We start from the raw sequence: 21548 nt of genomic DNA on the forward strand, positions 1-21548 counted from the left end.
ATGGAAAAAACGATTTTGTGGGAGATGAATGGCGCCTCCTCATCCAGGGACAGTCTGCCTCTTAACACCAGTAGCTGGCACAGGAACCAACAGAGAAAAGAGTTCTCTGGAAGCACTTGCTTGGCGACAGGATAGTTGATTGGAGGGATCTCCTGCCTGACCAAGGACTCTTCTTTCTAAGAGCATAAGGAGATCCCTGCAACTCGATCAGATCAAAGGAGGCCCACCTAGCTCAGCAGTATTTCTGCACAATGGACAGGACTCGTCTTCAGAAGCAATACTGCCTCCGACACACCACCTGCTATGAATTTATCTAATCCTCTCTTAAAACCATTTGGGTTGGTGACCCCCCATTGCCTCTTGCGGGAGTGAGTTCCCTGGTTTAACTGGGTGAAGAAGCTCTTCCTTTGGCTGTCCTGAGTGACATTCGGCTTCCTTGCGGGGACTAGTATCACGAGAGTGGAAGGACAACCCCTGAGGCTTTTATGCAATTTCCAAGAACACAGGAGCAGTCCAGTCTCCTACTCCCCAGACAGTGGCCAACCAGGGACTCCTAGAGCAGGCATAGGCAAACTCAGCCCTCCAGATCTTTTGGGACCACAGTGGTACCTCGGGCCATTCTTATTAGGGATAATTAATGAAGAAATTCATTCAAAAGATGTAAATTTATTTATGTATGCCACAACGGCAGCGAGAATTCTCCTGGCTCAAAGGTGGAAACAGCAAGAACTCCCTACATTGGAAGATTGGAGAATTAAGATGGTAGAATTTGTGGAGTTGGCGAAGCTGACGGGGAGAATTAGGAATCGACCCGAAGAAAAATACCAAAAGGACTGGAGCAAATTTATTTATTATTTGAAAGAAAATTGTACTTATATGAAAACGTTTGTAGCATTAACGTGATATGTTCTGTAATGAGGAATTATGATGCTGATTTATAAACATAAATATGATTTCTTAAGGCTAATATATGATAAAGAAGTGATCATAAGAATGTGATAGATATGTTAAATGTCATAGGGATGTCAGAAAGAGAGACGGAAGGGAGTCAAAGATCATTTTGAGCAAATAATATAAGTTGTGAATATGTATATGGAATTAAGATGAAATACAGAAAAAATCAATAAAAATTGTGTTAAAAAAGTGGTACCTCGGGTTACATACGCTTCAGGTTACATACGCTTCAGGTTACAGACTCCACTAAACCAGAAATAGTACCTCGGGTTAAGAACTTTGCTTTAGGATGAGAACAGAAATCGTGCAGCGGCAGCATGGTGGCAGCGGAAGGCCCTATTAGCTAAAGTGGTACCTCAGGTTAAGAACAGTTTCAGGTTAAGAACAGATCTCCGGAACAAATTAAGTACTTAACCCGGGGTACCACTGTACTACTCTCATGATCCCTAGCTAACAGGACCAGTGGTCAGGGATGATGGGAATTGTAGTCCCAAAACATCTGGAGGGCCGAGTTTGCCTATGCCTGTCCTAGAGCAAAGCGTCAGAAGATCCCTGGTTCAGTCCCCAGCTTGCCTGGGAGAGATCCCAGCATGAAGCCGAGGAGAGTCGCTGCCATTCAGTGTAGGCAGCCCTGAACTAGGTGGGACAGTTGCCAGACTCAGCAACAAGGCAGCTTCGCGTTTTCCTAGTGGGAAGACCGAAGACGGCGCCTGAGCGCAGCCTCCTCCTTCCGGCGGACCTTCCATGCACAAGAGCAGTCTACCCCGCCGGTGTCTGGGGAGGCTCCCGCAGCCCGCTAGCGGCGTCTGGTTGGCTACAGGTTTCTCGGCTGACTCCGCCCCACTGAGACCCCTCCCCGTCGCCCCACATGGCGTCACAATCCCTCCCAAGATGGCGCGCGCCTGCCGACAAGGGTCCCATTAGGCCCCTCCCCTTCGCCCCATTCCATCCCCCCACCGGCGCCGCCTTTGCCCTTCCCAACATGGCGGCCGCGTAGCGCCCTTTACGTGGTGGGGGCACGTGACACTCGCTCTTCAACAGGACTTCTCCCTGCCGTTCCGCCGCGGGTCACGTGTCCGGCGGTCTTGCCCGCGCGCGCCTGCGCGTTAGCAACGCTCGTCCCTCTTCGCCACCTCTCCCTCGGCCCCATCCCTTCCCTCCCCCTCTCCTCCTTCCCCGGCCGGGACGGCGGCGGCGGCGGCGGCAAGATGGCGGCAGCGACGGTGGCTGGGAGGGCTCAGGCTCAGGCTCCGCGCGAAGGTGGCTTGGGCTCCTCTGGGCGCCCGCCCAGGCGGCAGGAAAGACTCTGAGGCGGCGGCGGCGGCGAGGAGGAGGAGGAGGAGGAAGCGGCAGCCAGGTGAGGAAGGGGCTCCCGCGACTCCCCCTGCCACACCCTCCCCCCGCACGCGCACCTGAGCACCGGGAGGGAGGGGCGCCCCACCTACGAGGAGGCGACGGGGGGGGGAGAAGAGCTGAAGGAGCACCTCTAGGGCGACCCCCCCCGCCCTCTTATATGTGGAGGGGGAAGCAGGTAGGCAGACCCCTCCCCGCCATAGACAACCGTGGCACCTGCGAGGGGAGATGAGGAGCCCCCCCCATCCACGCGCGCTGCCTGTTTTCTCCAGAGGGAGGGGGGCTTTGCCTGGGCAAGTGGGGAGGAGGGTGGGGTTGGCCCGAAGGGGTTCCTGAAGGGAATGGCTCCCCTGGATATCTCCGCGCCCCCCCCCCCAGTCAGAGGAATGCCTGGACAGACAGACCTGGGGAGGGGGCTTTTGGGAAAGGGGGGAGCCTCATTAGCTCCATTTCCAGCGATGCCTGAAAAGGGGGTGCAGTTATCAAGCGCGGGGCGGTGTTGAGAGGTTTCCACGCAGCGAAGGCTGGAGGGCGATGCCCAAAGCCGGAGGCTGTGACTGAGGCTTGGAGGAAGTTGCTTCTGGCCCGCGCAGGGCTGAGGACAGGGGCCGCCTGGCCCTCCCGCTCCTTTGCTCCGTCATGGGAAAGAGAGGCTGGCCCCGCCTGAAATGGCAGCCGGCATAGGGACCCCGTCGTGGGACTGGGGCCAGGCCAAGGCAAGGGCCTCCTTTAACTCTTTAAGGAAGCTGAGCTGCCTGCCCAGGCAGGGAGAGGGAACCAGGGGGTGCCTCCTCTGCCTGCAATGGCGGCTGTGCTGAGCTGCGCCTCTCCTCTCCAGCCCAGAGGGCCCACCCCTCCTTTTTTGCCCAGGTGGGCTCAGTGTTTCCCTGCTCAGCTGAGGCCCCCAGAGCCTCTTGGCCCAGCAGGATGACACAGGCAATGGCTCCTCTGCCTCAGCGCCTGCTCCTGCTGCTGCCAGAATTTGTCATGTGAAGAAGACAAATTCTGCTTTCACTTTCTTGGCTTTGCTTGTGCTGATCTGATGTGGCAGAAATGGCCCTACTGCGAGGGGGGCATGTGGGTTGTTATTTTGTGGGGGGAAATGCCTTCCCAGCAGCTATATTGAGGTTTCTCACCGCTGTTACCCATGGGCACTCTTGCCAACTCTTTCTGCGCGGTGGCGGTTTTGAGAGTGGTACCTCCAGAGCAGGGCTTGGCACAGTGGGCCGTTGTTCGTTTGTATTAAGTGGTATTTTGTGTTAAGTGGTATCAGAGAATATTCTAGATTCTTAGCTAAAGGAGGGGTTGGTTTAAAAAAGCAAAACACTTTACCCAAGAAATGGAAGTTTCTTGTTCTAAGTGGGAGATACTGAGGAAAGTTCTTGAGCAACTTCTGAATTCGGCACCAATCCTAACACACCCACTGTGAACAAATGGAGGTGTCCCCCACTCCCTGAACTTAACTGAGCCCTTGGAAGCCTCTTTAACCAGTCCGGCATCCTGTCTCTCACACTGGCCCAGAGAAGTCACAAAAGCAGGTCATGAGGCCACACTTACTCTGTTGCCCCTTCCTGTTTGCCGGCCCACAAACAGCCTCCTGGGGGAAAGGGCCAAGGTGGCTGGTACTCTTGGGGCTGGCATCCTAAATGGCATTTAATGCCCAAGTCAACATGGGCAGGACTGGAGTGTAAACTCTGAAAGGAGGCTCTGAAGTGTTGCTCTGCTTGGGCAGAAATTACTTCAACCAGAGGCTGCAAGGGTCAGGGACGCTCCATGGTCAGGCTACCTCTGCTCCTTGGGGTAAGAGACCTGTATCTCCCACTTCTTGCCAGCTGGTGCAAAGCTCTTTCCATGCATCCTGGGTGCAAATGTCAACTGTGGCGCTTTGCGGAGGGACTTTGATCTCTGTGGGGTGGAGCATACCCTCTCCCAGCCTCACTTTTGGAGCAAACAGGGCTGGTGTTCCTCTGCTGCCTTTCCATGGCCCTCGGAGGGTTGGTCTTGGATTTCAGCTCCTATCAGCCACAGCCAATCCTTGTAGCCAAAGAGTACTACCGGAACTTCAGGGCAGCTCAGGTTCCGTAGAGTCATGGTCCAAGGGCATAAGCCTCATTTTGGGTGCTAAGTGGCTAAAATTCAAATCCAGAACTAGCACGTTTTATTTTCACGTTGCAATAGTTATATACTACTTGATTGTAATAAACCTTGATGCCCATGTGAGCAGGGAGGAGAGGAAGGCACCTGCCAAAGAAATTGAGGGGAAGGACGCTTGTTTTGCATGCAGAAGGTTCCAGGTTCAACCCTCAGCACCTCTAGGTAGGACAGGGGGAGACTCCTGCCCGAAACTCTGGGGAGTTCTCACTGCCAGTCAGTGCAGGCTGTACTCAAACTAGGTGAAGGCAGCTTCCTAGGCTCCAAAGTTTGAACAGGATGCTGCATCCTCATTGAGGAACCCCAGAGTTCACCTGGAGAGACCCTGATCTGCTTGGCATAAGGGCCCTGAAGACAGTTTGGGGGAGGGGTTCCTACCACAGGGGAGGGGGACAGACACTTTCCCCTTTGTCTTGTGAGGACAGGCAGCAGGTCATTCCTTGCAGTTCCCATTTATCGGATTTGGAGATTGATAGAGTGTTTTATTTAGAATTATTGCCCCTCTGTCGGTTTTGAAATTTGAGGCGGCAAGTATGATGAAGCACAATGCAGATGCAGAGATATAAATATATAGGAAGCTTTTGCCAGCTTCAGTTGCCTGTGGCTCTCACTGTGAAGAGGCAGCCCATAATAGTTCCATCCTGAAAGGCCAACTTGTCTTGACATTTGGGCCCTGAATGGAAACAGAAGGCCTCCCGCTCACTTTCTTTTCCAGGATGTCGGTGCAGGAAGGAGGGAATTGATCAGCCAATGACAGCTGAACAGGAGGGCCGGGAGAGGGGAGAGATGTGGCCCTGCAGGCCTGTCTGTCTGACCCTTGGGACTCTTCCGGGTCCCAATCCTCACTGGCCTCACTTTGCCCCCTTCCCCTTGAGTGCTTTTGCCTGGATGGGATATGGTATTAAACTGCGATGGCACCTCACTTCCCAGGGCCATTTGTAGAAAGCAGCCTACTCTACAGAGGCAAAACCTACATTTGTAGCTCCGCCCACTTCTGCCTCTGGCCTTGCCCACCCCCCAGAACGGGGATGTGGCCCTTGGGCTATACAGCAGAAAATTGTGATCCTGTGTGCTTGTGTGTTAATTGAAACTCCTGGAAGGGAAGAGGCAACTTGGTCTCCCGCTTGGATTTTCTGCCTCTTTAGATGTGAGAAGGATGCAGAAGCCATTATTGGGGCGGGGGGCATTCTCCTTTCCGCGGGAGGCACTGATGGCCTCTGACGATCCACTTGGTCAGTTGGCTTCTCAGCATCTCTCTGTTGCACCACTAAAAACCTCTGCAATGGGGCTGCCAGCTGAGCGAACAGCCCGTTTTTGCAGTGTGGGAGTGGTCTCTAGATCTGTGCCCCCATTCTTCAGATGTTGTATTGTGTTTTTACTATTGTTTGTTGGGAGCTGCCCAGAGTCCCTGGGGCAAGATGGGTGGCATATCATTATTGTTGTTAATAATAATAATAATAATAATAATAATAATAATAATAATAATATGTTCCCTCTCCCCTGGGTCTCCTGCCCTCCATGGACCATAGGGCTCTCACCTACCTTGCACCATTGCAGCAACCCTCTAGGGAGGATTTGACTTGCCTGCCCAAGAGGCCGCTTTGATGGCTCAGCACAGATTTGAAGGGTCCTGCTCCCTACCACCCCGACCCCATATTAATGGCTGCTTTACGATTATCCATCTGGATTTGAGCAGAGGAGCAGTTTTCTCCCTTGTTGTGCAACGGTAAAGCAGGTGACTTGCTGGCTAGGTGTACAGCCTTTAGTTTTGCGGTGAGAAACCTGTAGCCAGTCCTGGGAATGAAGCTTCTCTGGTAGGGAAAGGATGAAAGCAAAGCCTGACTTGCATGTGGGAAGACCCTGCAGGGAGTCAGAGAACTTGCCCTAAAAGCAGCAGGGGGCAGAAGCTCTGGCTGGATTGGGTCCCCACCCCCCCACCCCGCTTTAAGACCTGAGAAGAGCCCCCCTGGCGGGCCTCCGCAGACCTTGGTGACTTTTCCCCGCAGGAGGGCACACAGCACCCCCTCCCTTGAGGTTGTAGCTCATCTCTCCCTCCACAAGGGCCGGCTTCTGCCTTCCGGGGGCCAGAGCAGAAGCCAGCGTTGGACTTTCCTTTCTGCCAGCCATTCCTGGTTTGGGCCGACTTTGAGCAAAATGGGGGTGGGGGGGGCGTGGACCGAAACCTTTGCAAGCTGTCTCTGCCCCGGCAATTACAACGTCAGACAGATTCCGAGGCAACAACCAGCAATTAAGAGGGTTGGGTTTCCCCTCTTTCTCCTCCCATGAAGTTCGGGGAATTTGGGCTGCAGGCTGTTGGGCTGCATTGCCTGGGAGAAATGCACAAACACACCCCAGGCAGGGAAAGGCTCCTGGTGGGAATGGCTGGAGGCTGGGAAGGTTTGCATTTTGGATGCCTGCCAGCCCGCCTAGAGAAAAACCTGTTAATCGTAGAATGGCAGAGTTGGAAATGAACCCAAGGGTCATACAGTCCAACCCTCTGCAACGCAGAAATTGCAACTAAAGCATCCCAGAAAGGTAGCTATCCAATCTCTGCTTTAAAATCTCCAATGAAGGAGAGTCCACCACCTTCAGGACGCCTCCCTGAGGCTGTGGCAGAAAGCATAACCGGCCAGCAGCGAAGGGAACTAATTCTTACCTGATGGTATAAAGTGCTCTGCAGGAAAATAATTTGCAAAGTTTGCAGGAAGGGTTTTCACTCTCTCGCGCACAGGCTGCGTGATAGACTGTGCGTGCAGCTGGTATGAAGCTTGCAATTCAGAAGCCTAAGAATTTATGCTTAAGAAACCCAAGTTGCTAGTCCTTATGGCTGCAGGTTCACCCTCCAGCAGCTGGTTCAAAGATGGTTGTCCTCTGCCCCCTCCTGTTCGGGGGGGGGGGCATTTGGCAACAGGCCCCCAGCACTGACCCACCGTTGCCTCCAGGCTTGGCTTGGCTTCAGATTCTTTTGAAAAATACCAAAGAGAAGTCTTAACATCAAATGTGAATCCTTGGAACTGCCAAACCCATTGTCCTTTCATCTCAAACCTGTGCATCTTCCATTAATGCATTCCTTCAGAGCTACGGGTGTGTGCCGGGGGGGGGAGAGACCCCACCCAATTCTTTTCTGAGGGAGGGGTCTTGCTCCCTGGGCTTAAGGGTATGGATGGAGACCAAGGACATAGCCAGGACCCCTCAGGGAGGGTTTTGCTTCATGACATCCTTCTTAGCAAGGAGCATTCAGAAGAGACATACGTTTGATTTAAGTGGGGAGGAATGCAAAGATGTTGAACTCTCTAGCAAATCCTCAAGAGGGATCTTAGCCTGTGAAGCCACAGGGTTGGTAGCTGGAGCACAAACTATTTTCCGTTTTTATGGATTAAGGTAAAGGTAAAGGTACCCCTGCCCGTACGGGCCAGTCTTGACAGACTCTAGGGTTGTGCGCCCATCTCACTCAAGAGGCCGGGGGCCAGCGCTGTCCGGAGACACTTCGGGTCACGTGGCCAGCGTGACATCGCTGCTCTGGCGAGCCAGAGCCGCACACGGAAACACCGTTTACCTTCCCGCTAGTAAGCGGTCCCTATTTATCTACTTGCACCCGGGAGTGCTTTCGAACTGCTAGGTTGGCAGGCACTGGGACCGAACGACGGGAGCGCACCCCGCCGCGGGGATTCGAACCGCCGACCTTTCGATCGGCAAGCCCTAGGCACTGAGGCTTTTACCCACAGCGCCATCCGCGTCCCTTTTATGGATTAATATCACTATTAAAGCATTTCTACCGCACAGTTGAGCCAGAAAGGCTCCCAGAGTGGTTTATAGAACAATAAGTAAGGCAAGGCAGTTGCTGCCCTCAGGCTGACAGTCTGAAAGACATGACACAGAAGGAAAATTGGGTGGGGAAGAAGGAGGAAGAAAAACAAACTTAGGCACCAGTTTTTAAAGTTACAGCTGAAGGAGCCCTTCTTCTCTTCCTCCTCCTCCTCCTCCTCCTTCTCTCTCTCTGGCCCTGGAGAAGGGCAATGTCTTTCTTTAATCCACTAAGTCGCAGTGATAGGCAGGCTCTCTCCTCTCAACAGTCTCCCCTTTTCTCAGTTGGGGGTGTGTGTAGACATAGCACCCTCCTTTGAGTCCTCCTTCGGGGGGGGGTGAGGCTCTCAAGCGTGAGGCTGATGGAAGCTCCCTGAGGCATGCAAGCCACTGATACTGAATGTTTGGAAGCATGGAAAGGGTGAGCTTTGTGGGCTGGTTGGGAGCCCATTGTAGGCCGAAAGGACCAGCGTGGCTGGCGTGTATGTGTGTGTGTTGGGGAGGATGCAGAAAGACTCTCCTTTGTGACCCCAGGTAGGGCGCATTGGCCAAGACCTGCACCTGAGCCGTGTTGGGTGGAGGTCTCTTGATGCTCCAGGTCTTGTTCCTGCCCCCCAAGGGTCCTGAGCAGGTGCAGGGGACCTGTGGTGGGTGTGTCATCCAATCACCCTCTCCAGACCTAGAATCATAGAGTTGGAAGAGACCACAAGGGCCATCGAGTCCAACCCCCTGCCAAGCAGGAAACACCATCAGAGCACTCCTGACATATGGTTGTCAAGCCTCTGCTTAAAGACCTCCAAAGATGGAGACTCCACCTCTGTGGGTTGTAGGGGTGGCAGATGTGCTGAGGAAAGGGCAGAACTGCCTGTCATCTGAGGTGGGGTAGGGCCTGCTCCTCTTCCCTTCTCACACATCTCTCTTGGGGAAGCCAGATCTTGAGAGCAGCAGGCAGGTCGGGAAGCGAGCGAGGGAGATGGCGGCCGCCTCCACTGTCTGCTTGAGGGCGTGCCAGGGAACTGGGGACCACTGGCTGGGCCAGACTGACAGCCGTGGGGGTCTGAATAACGTGTGTGGCATTTCTCCCCCCGCCCCCTCTCTTGTTTTGAAGCTGCCACGTGGAATGGTGCCATGGCCAACTCCTCAGACAGCGACGAGGACAGCTTCATGGCCGTGGACCCCGAGGAAGCTGCGGCCGACGGGGCCACCATGGAGCAGGATGAGGGGGAGCCCAGCGCCAGGCCGGAGGAAGAGGGCGAGGGAGGGGGCGCCAGGCTCCGCCGGTCCATGCAGGAGCTGCCGGAAGAAGTGCTGGAGTACATACTGTCCTTCCTCTCGCCCTACCAGGAGCACAAGATGGCAGCCCTGGTTTGCAAGCAGTGGTACCGCCTTATCAAAGGTACTTGCGTTTGGCGGGGGAGGACAGCTGGAGTCTCCCCCGATGGCAAGACAGGCTTCCCTGTAGTTCACAGGCCTCTCCTGAGTTTCTACTCCCAAAGAGACTCGCCTGGAGAAGTAGCAGCAGCAGGCTGCGCAGAAGGTGTTTGGCCAGGGTTCTCAGTATCCCGCTCAGCCCTTTGTTGGCAGAATCAGAGCCACCTTGCACTGCTTGAAATCTCGAGGGAGCTGCAAGAGGTGCCTAACCTCTGTGATCAGGGCAGCCCCAATGTGGAGCTCCAGAGAGCTGGAGCCAGCTTGGCCTTGGGGCAGTTACGGGTCTTGGGTGGGAAATTCCCAGCGGTGATGCCTTGCTCTCTCTTCCTCCTCCAGGTGTGGCCCACCAGTGCTACCACGGCTTCATCAAGGCGGTTCAAGAAGGCAACATCCAGTGGGAGAGCCGCACCTATCCCTACCCTGGGACCCCCATAACCCAGCGCTTCTCACACAGTGAGTCCCTGGTTGGGGAGCTGACTACAGGGCATAGGGGTGGGTGGCAGAGGTCTGCAGCCCTGGGACCCCTTTCTCAGCTTTCTTGCATGGAAGATTTCAAGTCTGGAGGTGGCCTTGTTTTCAACAGAGAGCAGGGGAGGTGGGAGGTGGGGATTGGGAAATGGGCCGGCGGGGGGTGGGGGGGATTAAGCCCTTTGCAGAGCAGCCGTGGGGAAGGGGGAACTTCTGGCTCCTTTGCAGGAGCCCCAGTTGGCCCACAGGCCCATTCTCCCCAAGACATCTGGTGTGGGGCAGCTAAAGTTGTAGCTGCTCCCTGGAAAGTGTGCTGCCAGCCAGCTGATCGCCAGGGCCCACGGTGGATAAAGGAAAACGCTTCACCTGACCTCTGGGTGGCCCATAAAAACACCCAGAGAGCCCTGGAGGGACCCGTCTTGGCCTCCAAACCTTCCTCCTCCTCGTAGTCATTTGTGGGCAAGCCATGCTTTCTTCTTGGCAACCGCCTTTCTCACGAGACAATGGAGTGCACCTCCAGGGGTGACGCCGAACTGCTGCCTTAGCACCAAAGTGACCTCCCTCAGACACAAGCCTGGGCAGTGTGCATGGAGGTCCTGGGCTGCCCAGATGACAAGACCCCGCTCTCAGCCTCATTGAAGTGGTCGGAAACAGAGCAATGCCTTTGACAATCAGCTGGGCCACAAGAGTTGCTGGAAGGAGGCGTACAATGAGGGGAGGGGTGTCACCAGCCATGCCAGTAAATGGGCAGAGGAGAGATGCCTCTGTGGAGCCTGCATGTTCAGAGGCAGTCTACCACTCAAGGACAGTCAGCTTATGGGGGCTGAGCGCTGCTTGTGGGCTTCCTCCAGGCCACAGTAAGGCAAGAGGCTGCTGGGCCAGATGGAGTCCTCTGGGAGCCAGGGGTGGGCTTGGGCCTGGCTCCTGTGTCTCTCCCCCTCTCTCTCAGGGTGGAGTTTGAGTTTGCCAGGCACTCAGGGCTGGTGTTCCTTCTTTCCTGATCCCTCCAGGCGCCTGTTACTACGATGCCAACCAGTCCATGTATGTCTTTGGCGGCTGCACCCAGAGCAGCTGCAACGCTGCTTTCAACGACCTCTGGAGGCTCGACCTGAACAGCAAAGAGTGGATCCGGCCACTGGCCTCAGGTGAGAGCAAGCTTGGGGTTGGCTGGGAGGAGGCTGCCATCCTGAGGCCACCCAGAGGAGTTCTTGGCCAGAAACCTGGGCTGAAGCGGAGTCAGATGGGGTTCCTTCTCATCCATGCCTCTTGGTCACGGGATGCAGCTCCTTGAACGCTAAGGAGGAGGGGAGGATGACATCCAAGGCCCTGTAGACGTTGCTAGACCTCTGCTCCTGAGGAGCAGGGAGGCAGGAGAGGAGGAGGTTTCCACCCTCGTTCGCCTGGGGTGGCAGTTGCTGTCTACAGCTCAGGTACAGAGCCAGAAAGAGCCACAGGCTGCGTGGCTTCTGCCTTCCACACAGAGCAAGATGGGGCAAGGGTGCTCTTGGGCTGCCTCGCTGATGTCTGGAGTACCTGCCTGCTCCTAGCGCAGGGCCATGCATTCCCCATCACTGGGAGCTCCCCTTTCAGGGCTTGGGAGAGCCGGCTGAGGTGTGCTTCTGCCGGTGGCCCCCACGGCAGGCAGAAGGAGTGTGGGAAATGGACGATCCTTCCCACAATCCTCAGCTGCATGGATGGTACTGAGGAGAGGCAGTTCCCACAACCACCTGGTTTTTAACAACAGTGGTGATTGCTTTAACCCCTTTAAAAAAAAAACTGCTGCAGGAAATTGGGGGAGGCATTTTGCGGGTTCCGCTATGTAGGGGGTCAAGGACCGAAAGCTCTCCCCCCCAAAAAAAACCCCTCAGGATAGGGTTTTCTTGCCGCCGTCCCTCCCTCTGGCTTCTCCATGGATCTTCTGTTGCATACAGTCATTTCTTAATTCTTTTCCTTTGCTATTAGAAATTCCTGCTTCACACGGCAGCTGCTTTTCTCACCTGCCAGGGAGCGTGTTTTGTAAAGAACAAAATCTGATAGGGGGGCCCTGGCTTCTGGGGCACCCCCAGGTGTCCTGCTGACCCTCGGAAGCACCTGCCCCATGGCAAGGATCTGGCTGCAGCAGCTGGGGCCTTTGGGGCAAGGAGGTGGGGAGGTGGCAAGCATCGCCACCCCCACCCGCCTTCCTGCCATGGAGTCCCCTTGCAGCTGGGGCTGGGAAGAGGGATGGGAGCCTGCAGGGTGTGGACGTGGGTGGGTGGAGAGGCAGGACTGTGGGGTCAGGGTTAGACAGAACTCTAAATGCCTCTTCGATCGGCGAAACACATAACACCAGTTCCACAATTACAGGCATACCTTGGAAGTTGAACAGAATCCGTTCCAGAAGTCCGTTTGACTTCTGAAATGTTTGGAAACCAAGGTGCGGCTTCCGATTGGTTCCCAGTCGCGCAGGCGCGCTGGAAACAATAGTGGAAGCCACGCCGGACGTCCGTCTTCCAAAAAAAAGTTTGGAAACTTCCGGTTTTCAATTGTTCGGGAGCAGAACGTTCGACTCCGAAGGTGTTCGGGAGCCGAGGTACGACTGTATAAGAATTCAGGATCTGCACTTTGGAACTCCCTGCCTGTTGACATCAAGCAGGTGCCTTCACTGTCTCCTTTTCAATGCCTGCTAAAAGCATTACTATTTAGACAAGCCTGTCCAGGCGCTTAGAAAGTTGAATTTTGACTTTATATATGTTTCAAAGTACCGCTGGTAAGTTTCTGTTGATTTTATTGTTTTATCTGTTCGTAAACCGCGTTGAGGGGTGTTGCAATATGCCATCTACCCAAAGCAAAAAAAAGTGGGAGAGCTGATGGGTGCTAGTGGGGTGTAGATGTTCCAGCAGGTGGCGGGGACATCCAGGAGACACCCCCACACACACACTCTGGTCTGGATGCTGAAATGCAGCCCAGCTGTGAGTCTCCTCCCTTGCAATGGCAGGAGAGACAAAGCTTGAGTTGGGGAAGGAAAGCCCCCCCCCCCCCCCGTAAATTGCCAGGGAGTTGCAGGCGGGGCGTCCTCAACCCCCCAACACCTGCCTGTCAGCCTGGCAGGAAATTAGGGGTTTTGTGCTTCCCCGTTCAAGAGCTGCCTGACGAAAGCATTAATTAACTTGTACAAGGAGCTGCCAACTCTTCCCTCGACTCCTCCCCCCTCCACAGAAAGGAAGGAGGGCGTTCAATTTGCAGCCAGGCGGCAGGTCCCTCTGCTTCCAGCAAATGGGAGCAAGAGATGCAGGCTGTTCTCTTTTTGGGGGGGGGTCTGTCGTGACCGCAGGGCCCCCTTGCATCCCCAACACCCCACCCCTTAGAGCAGCACTGCAAAAGGGCTGTGTGTTCGGCGTTTCTCCTTTTCACTTCTTAAACCAAACCAAGAAACGGGTTCCTAGTCCTCAAGGGGGCAGGTGTGGAACTGGCAGAAAGGGAGGGCCTGTGGGCGGATGTGACCCTGTCCTGCATGCTCTGTGTTCCTCTTTCGTCTTTCTTTGGGTGCAGGCAGAGGAGCAGAAATGCTGGCTTCTCTGAAGTAAAAGCGTAGCCCTTTCACACACACAGAAGCTTGCTGCATTCCTGATTCTCTTCCCCCCTCCCCGGCACTTGACAATGAAGTTTCCGCCAGGGAGGGCTATTTTTGTCCCAGCGCTGCACTGCCCTGTCCACTTCCTCTGGAATTCAGGGAGGCTCTCCAGGGAACTCTGGGATCCGTTGAGCCTTGGGGGGGGGGTTGCCATGTGCCAGGCTCTGGATGGTCTAGCTTTAGGGGCCTATTTTTGCAGTCTTGCAGGCGTGGGCTGCAAATAGCCCCATCCCCAATTTTGGTCTTGGATCCTGCTGGCAACTCTGGCCTCTGACTCTCGAGGTCGCCTTGGAAGTGTTGGGGGCGCCAAGTTCCCAAGGACGTCTCTGGGTGCCCAGTTACCTTTCCTGCATGTCTCTCCCCACCCCGTTGGGTAGGACTGCAGCATCCCCCCCACCAGCCCTGTCTGCTCTCTCCATGAAAGGATAATCCTCTGGAGGAAGAAACGGCGTCTCCTGGCTTGGGAAGAATCAGAGGCTGGAGCCACAGGCGCTTTCCTCTCTCAGTGTAAAGGAATTATAAAGCTGTAGAAGTGGAAGGGACCCCAAAAGTCATCTATCCCAACCCTCTGCCGTGTAGGAATCACTCTCAATCCAGTGGTTAGGATTCCATGAACTTGCTTAGAATCATTAGGTACCACTTCATAGCAGCAGCTTCTCACAGTAAAAATCAGATTTGATAACAGAAATCACCCGATGCTGGCTGGTTGGGGCAGGTGGCGTTTCCAGGGGGCAGAGAGCCTAGCTTCCTTGCTGACATTGGCACTCGGGCAACAGGAAAGGGGCAGCCCCAAGCCTCCCCTGCTCTTGCTCAACCTCATTTGCAGACAAGATGCAAAGGCTTCTTCAAAATGGGATCTCCTTGCCTTCCAACCAGGGCTTTCCATTCCACGTTGGAGACAGACAGCGGCTTGTGTCCCCCGTTGCTTGCCCAACTTCAGGCAGAATGGCAAACTTTGGCCATTGCAAATCGGGTAGTTGCGGGAGGGTGGTGCTGGTGGGTCGGGTCCTCGGCTGTCTGTGGCTTTTTCATCTACAGTGGTGCCTCGCAAGACGAAAAGAATCCGTTCCATGAGTCTCTTCGTCTTGCGGTTTTTTCGTCTTGCGAAGCAAGCCCATTAGCGGTTTAGCGGCTATTAGCGGCTATTAAAGTCTTAAGGGATTAGCAGATTAGCTGCTAAAAGGCTATTAGCAGCTTAGTGCCTTAGAAAAAGGGGGTGGGGAGCGGAAAAAAACCCCCAGGAATCGCAAGACATTTTTGTCTTGCAAAGCAAGCCCATAGCAAATTCGTCCTGCGTAGCACCTCCAAAACGGAAAACCCTTTTGTCTAGCGGGTTTTCCGTCTTGCGAGGCATTCGTCTTGCGGGGCACCACTGTATGTCTGTATCCAGGGAGCCCTTTCCTAAGTGAGGTCTGCTTTTCTCTCCCTCCTCCCTGCAGGCTCTTACCCTTCACCCAAGGCGGGGGCCACCCTGGTGGTATACAAAGACTTGCTGGTGCTGTTTGGAGGCTGGACGCGACCCAGCCCTTACCCCCTGCACCAGCCAGAGAGGTTCTTCGACGAAATCCATACCTATTCGCCCTCCAAGAACTGGTAAGAGCTGTTCGGAACAACAGTCTGTCATTCTCAAACCTTCATTTCAGGTGTATAGAATCGCAGAACTGTAGATTTGGGGTCCCACAGGTCACCTGGTCCTGCGATGCTGGAATCACAGCTAAAGAATTGCTAGCAGGTGCCCAACCAACCTCCTGCTTAAATACCTGCAATGAAGGAGAGCCCACGAGTGTCCGATGGAGACCTTCAGAAAGCTCCTCCTGATGTTTAGTCAGAATCTCCTTTCTTGGAACTTGAATCTGTTGGTTCAGGTCTGGAGCAGCAGAAAACAAGCTGCCTCCATCTTCCATGGGGCAGGCCTTCAGGTGTTTGGCTATCTAAAAGGCCATCACACGGACGATGGAGCAAACCTCTCTCCCGCCCTCCCTTTTTTATTATTCAGTGATTTGTACACTGCCCAATAGCAGCCGTCCTGCATTGATTTGATTTTTTATTTTATTTTTTTGCTGTGGAAATCGGAGTGTGAGCACGGTAAGAATTTTCATTAACTTTTATCTATATAACCCAGTTAACAAAATAACGCACGAAAGATAAACCGAGCCAAACCAAGGCTAGGGTGGGATGTTACGTGCACAAGAGAAAGTGATAAAGCTGGTTATCCAGAGATCTGCGATAAGATACAGACAGGTGGGCCCAGCTGTGAGCAGCCTGAGGAAGTACCACCCCCTTGGGCCTGCCCACAAAAAGCACTCGCTGCTTCCAGGAACTCTTCTCGCGGTGAGACTGTTGTGGGCGAGCTGAGCGTTTGTGACACCCCGGGGTGAGAACCTGGAGGCTGAGAAGAAGGAAGAGTGAAATGAATTTATATTGATGTATATTTATCAGCATCAATATAAATTCATTTCACTCTTCCTTCTTCTCAGCCTCCAGGTTCTCACCCCGGGGTCTCACAAACGCTCAGCTCACCCACAACAGTCTCATATAAATGAATTTATATTGATGTATATTTATCAGCGATGTATGGAAGTGAGAGCTGGACCATAAAGAAGGCTGATCGCCGAAGAATTGACGCTTTTGAATTATGGTGCTGGAGGAGACTCTTGAGAGTCCCATGGACTGCAAGAAGATCAAACGCATCCATTCTTAAGGAAATCAGCCCTGAGTGCTCACTGGAAGGACAAATCCTGAAGCTGAGGCTCCAATACTTTGGCCACCTCATGAGAAGACTCGACTCCCTGGAAAAGACCCTGATGCTGGGAAAGATGGAGGGCACAAGGAGAAGGGGAAGACAGAGGACGAGATGGTTAGACAGTGTTCTCGAAGCTACAAACATGAGTCTGACCAAACTGCGGGTGGCAGTGGAAGACAGGTGTGCCTGGCGTGCTCTGGTCCATGAGGTCACGAAGATTCGGACACGACTGAACGACTAAACAACAACAACAACATATTTATCAGCAACTCTGTATTAATGCAACATTTTCATATATATTTTTGTAATGTTTTGTTCAAGTTGGCCGTCATTGATTTTTGCACACCACTTGGGAGATTTTAAGCAGTATAGAAATGTAAAGATCAAGGGAGGTAGTGTGTGTGTGTGTGCGCGTGCACTGTTTTGTAGCTTCATCTGGCCCCTCTTTCTTCTCCTCCTCCTGCCCCCCCCTTCAGGTGGAACTGCGTGGTTACCACCCACGGACCCCCTCCCATGGCTGGCCACTCCTCCTGTGTCATCCAGGACAAAATGATTGTCTTTGGGGGGTCCCTTGGATCTCGGCAAATGTAAGTCTGTTCTTCTCTCCCCTCCCCTCTTCAAATGAAAAACACGATAACGTCCCGCAAGACCACCACCGAAAAGAAGGCTTCCATCTAAGGTTCTCTCTTTCTGGCAGGAGTAATGACGTCTGGATACTGGACCTGGAGCACTGGGCCTGGTCCAAGCCAACCATCTCCGGGCCCACCCCTCATCCGCGAGGAGGCCAGTCGCAGGTGAGGGTCTCCTTACCCGCCCCTGCATCTCTGCTTGCAGTGGGGTCCACCAGGGGGCAAGTGTAGCAGGACCCCTTCCCGTTCTTCTGCATCCCCTGCCTCATCCTGCAAGAGCCCACTACCTCCCATCTCTGGCACCTAAAAGGCGTTGTGCCAAGTTAGCCCCTGGTCTGCCTAGCTCAGTGCCGCTTCCACTGACTGGCAGCAATGGCTCTGCAGGAAGTCTTTCCCACTCCTGCCTGGAGATACTGCCAGCAGGGATTGAACCAGGGGCCTCCTGGATGCCCTGTGCCATCAGGATACAGCTGCTCCTGACCTTGGGAAGGTCTTGGGTGAGCAGCTGCCAGTGGGAGCAGGCAGAGCTTGGCTTCAGTGGGCCAGGCAGGAGCCTGACTCAATGGAGGGCAGCAGGTGGTTTGCAGGCTCCTGGCCTCTCTGGGCTCCCCAAGACTATGTACCCACTTTTCTCTCTCCCTCTCTGCCAGATCGTCATAGACGACAAAACCATCCTGGTCCTCGGAGGCTGCGGGGGCCCAAATGCGGTGAGTAGGCCGTGTTGCGGGGGCTCTTCACTCCCCCATTCGTTCCCTTTTAAGGCTCCACTACCGAGACGGCCCTCTGCCTGGTTCCCTGTAACTTGGCTTCTCGTAGCAAGGGAACCGCCAGAAGGCCCTCAGAGCTGGACCTCAGTGTCCGGGCAGAACGATGGGGGTGGAGATGCTCCTTTAGAAGCACCCAGCCAGATTCTGCGGGTGCTGCTTTCCTAGAAGCCACCCAAGACCGGCTTTCTGGCTCTCTGCTCCACTTGGGCAAAGCAAGTGAGTTGCCCTCCGTTCTGCCTGCTGCTTGTCTTTGGTGGGGTGGAGGAAGGGGGGGCGGTTCTACAGGAGCAAGATCGGCATCAAAGGGGTGGGGTGTTGGGCCTGTCTAGCGCTATTCCGAAAGAGGTCACCACTGGCTACCTTTTGAAGGGCAAAGGCAGCCCCTCCTCATCTTGGGGGTGTCCCCAGCCGGCTCCCCTTTGCACCCCAGAAAGAGGACCCCCTCCTGTGCCCGACTGACCCCTCCTTCCTTTTCTGCCCAACAATGCTGACCTGCCTCCTTGCCCCCAGTTGTTCAAGGACGCCTGGTTGCTGCACATGAGCTCCGACCCTTGGACCTGGCAACCCCTGAAGGTGGAGAATGAAGAGCAGGGCGCCCCAGAGCTCTGGTGCCATCCGGCTTGCAGGGTGAGCGAGGGGGGTGGTTCTGAGGGGGGCGAGGAACAGCTGCCAGGGCTGCCTCTTCACCCACCGCTCTTTCAGTGCGGTGGGCTTCCTTTAAAATGTTTAAAAGAGGGAGGGAGGGAAATAATGAGACCCCCACTTCCCAAGTGGGTTGGTTTGCTGGCTGAGCTGGGATTTGAACTTTCAGCTCTCAAGCCCAGAGGCAAATGTGCCTTAGGCACTTGTGGCACATCTAGCTCCATATTGTGTACCAACAGTAGCGGCTCTCAGGGGCTTTCAGGCAAGGGCAGTTCCCAGCCCCGCCTGGAGGTGCTGTTAGGGTTGAGTCTCTTCCCCTCCTGTAGCCTTCTCAAAGCAAGGAAGGATTGGACTCTGATTACTAAAATACACACGAGGCTTGACCAGCAAGAGTCTGGGAGGAGGTGCATATAATAAGCCTCTCCATCCACTGGCCCAGGTTGTTTTTTCGTTGTTGTTTTTAAATATAATTTTTATTAACAAACCAATCAAATCACATTAGTTCCAAATTACACAGCCAAATTTTAAAATTTTTGTTGGGGGTACCCGTACTTCGAGCTCAGAAAGGGATCCAAACATCTCTCTTGCTGCTGCTTTAATGTTCACAGTTCTGTCCAGATAGTATTCACAGTTCTGTTCAATCTTTATTATTTTCCTCATCTTCTTGTTGTTGTCATATATTCCTTTCTTTGTGACCTCTAATAGTCTCCACAAGCGAGTTGAAAACAAACGAGTTGAAAACAGCGTCAGAGAGAGCCGTCCCACACAAGGGCTGTGCGCCAAGTGCCCTCACCCCCTTCTTTCGAATCCGGGGGTGATTTATGGCAACCGCAGGCGAGGCAGTGTTCCCCATTCCCTTCGGGTAACAAAGGGAGGCTGCATACTCCCATATCAGCCTCTTAATTACCTCGTGTGAGCCGGAGAGATGGTATTGTCGGCCATCTTCCAATGCGCCCCTAGCGGGCCCCGTGGCCCAGGTCGTTTTATTCACAAAAGAACTTTTTACACAGTGTTCGTAAGAACCAATCAGATTTCCTCTGAGCATTTCAAAAACCCCACGTGGGACAAAATCAGATAAGAAGAAATCCTGTTAACTACAAAGACTACTTTGAGCATGCATACATATCTGAGAGTAAATAAAACAGGACTAGAGGAATGCATTCAGCAAAACCCTGGAGTCCATAAACAAGCAGTAAAACATGAGAGAAAGGATGGCAAGGAAGATAGGTATCTTTATCACCTTCATGTGAAACTATTTTCTGGCCCTAAGATTAACAAAACCAAGGAAGGGTACATTAAAGCTGCCTATTAACTTTATGGCTTAGGATGTCTGGTGCAGCAACCAGCAACTGGTCTGTGTCCTAGAATGCTTATACATGCTTGTCAGGTGTAGAGAAAGCAAATGGCAGAGGTGGAGAGGCTTGTGGGATTCGATCAGAAACCATTGTCAATGACTCAAGCCCAGTCAAAGCAATGCTTTCATCGTGGACACAATGGCTTGCTTCATTTTTCATAATGCCTCATAGCAATCCCACCTGACCCCCACACCCTGGGTTTTTGCGCCCCCACACCTCCCCCTCTTTGAGTGGGGCTCAGAGAGAGGAGGAGCTCAGCACCGTCCAGCCCCTGGGAGCCCTGTGTTGCGCTTCTCAGCCCCCTTGCTTTGGGCAGCAGAGAGGGTGACGCTGTGCCCCCGGCCTTTCTTCTCTTGCAGGTGGGGCAGTGCGTGGTGGTCTTCAGCCAGGCCCCCAGCGGGCGGGCGCCTCTCAGCCCCAGCTTGAACTCCCGCCCATCCCCCATCAGCGCCACCCCGCCGGCCCTGGGTCCCGAGGCACGGGAATATCGCTCCCAGTCCCCAGTGCGGACGGCGGATGAGGCTCCCTGCGTCAACGGCCGGTGGGGCACCCTGAGGCCCCGGGCACAGCGGCAGACGCCCTCCGGCTCCCGGGAAGGGAGTCTCTCGCCGGCAAGGGAGGACAGCTCGCCCATCCTGAACGGCAGCGGGGGCTTGTCGCCCGGCCCCCTGGCCACAGGGGGGGCCTCTCTGGACAGCCCCGTGCAGGCCGCTTCTCCCAGCATGCCTTCTGCCATCAAAGGACACGATCCCAAGGCCGGCCTGCCCCTGGGCCCCCGGCGGGGCTCCCTCCCTGACCAGAAGGACCTGCGGCTGGCGGTGGCTGACTTAACCTGGGAGCCGAAGCCTCCGGCCACTTCCCTGGCCTGCCAACTGGACGCTGCAGAGAACAGGACGGTCAGCCTGGCCTTCAGGAACCCTCCGGAACAGACCAACGGCCTCCACACCCCGCCCCACACGGCCAGCTCCTTGGCGGGCGCCGTCTCCCCTGGCGCCCTGCGGCGGAGTCTGGAGGCGGTGAAAGCCCTCTCGGCCAAGGGACCCCCTACTCTGGCCGTCCTCAGTCCCCCTCTGGTCTCCTCGCCGGCGTCCCCTGGCAGCCAGAGCGGCAGCGCTAGCAGCACGGAGGGGGCGGCGGCGGCAGCCCCCAGCATCCCCCGGCCCGTCTCCGCCCAGGGGGACGGCCACGCCTTGCCCCCCATCGCCCGCCGGCTCGGCCACCACCCGCCGCAGTCGCTGAACGTGGGCAAGCCCCTGTACCAGAGCGTGAACTGCAAGCCCATGCAGATGTACGTGCTGGACGTCCGGGGGGCCCAGGAGCACGGGCGGGTGGCCTGGAAGGTCTTCCACAGCAGCTGTGTGGTAGGGCCCCCCGAGACCAGCCTGCACACCGTGGTGCAGGGCCGGGGGGAGGTCATCATCTTCGGCGGCCTGATGGACAAGAAGCAGAACGTCAAGTACTATCCCAAAACCAATGCCTTGTACTTTGTCCGAGCAAAGAGATAATGCAGCGGCGGAAGCGGCTCCCCCCCCCCCCTCAAGACCCCCTCATCGTCGTCGTCCTCTTCCTCCTCTGTGCTCTGTCAAGCGGGCTGTGAATCTGGGCATCCACCCACCAATAAAAAAAAGATCTAAGCAA

At 54.8% G+C, this 21548-nt stretch overlaps 1 protein-coding gene across 1 annotated transcript; it reads left to right on the top strand.

Moving 5' to 3' along the window:
* Positions 1-1703: 1703 nt before the first annotated feature.
* Positions 1704-21548, top strand: FBXO42 (F-box protein 42). Its single transcript, XM_083453921.1, has 10 exons — positions 1704-2311; positions 9371-9658; positions 10030-10146; positions 11172-11306; positions 15214-15367; positions 16994-17104; positions 17215-17311; positions 17797-17853; positions 18424-18540; positions 20270-21548. The coding sequence occupies exons 2-10, from the start codon at positions 9391-9393 to the stop codon at positions 21413-21415; spliced, it is 2202 nt and encodes a 733-aa protein (XP_083310047.1). The 5' UTR covers positions 1704-2311; positions 9371-9390; the 3' UTR covers positions 21416-21548.

This window comes from Podarcis tiliguerta (genome assembly GCF_965153285.1).
Source record: "Podarcis tiliguerta genome assembly, chromosome: 8".
Taxonomy (NCBI): domain Eukaryota; kingdom Metazoa; phylum Chordata; class Lepidosauria; order Squamata; family Lacertidae; genus Podarcis; species Podarcis tiliguerta.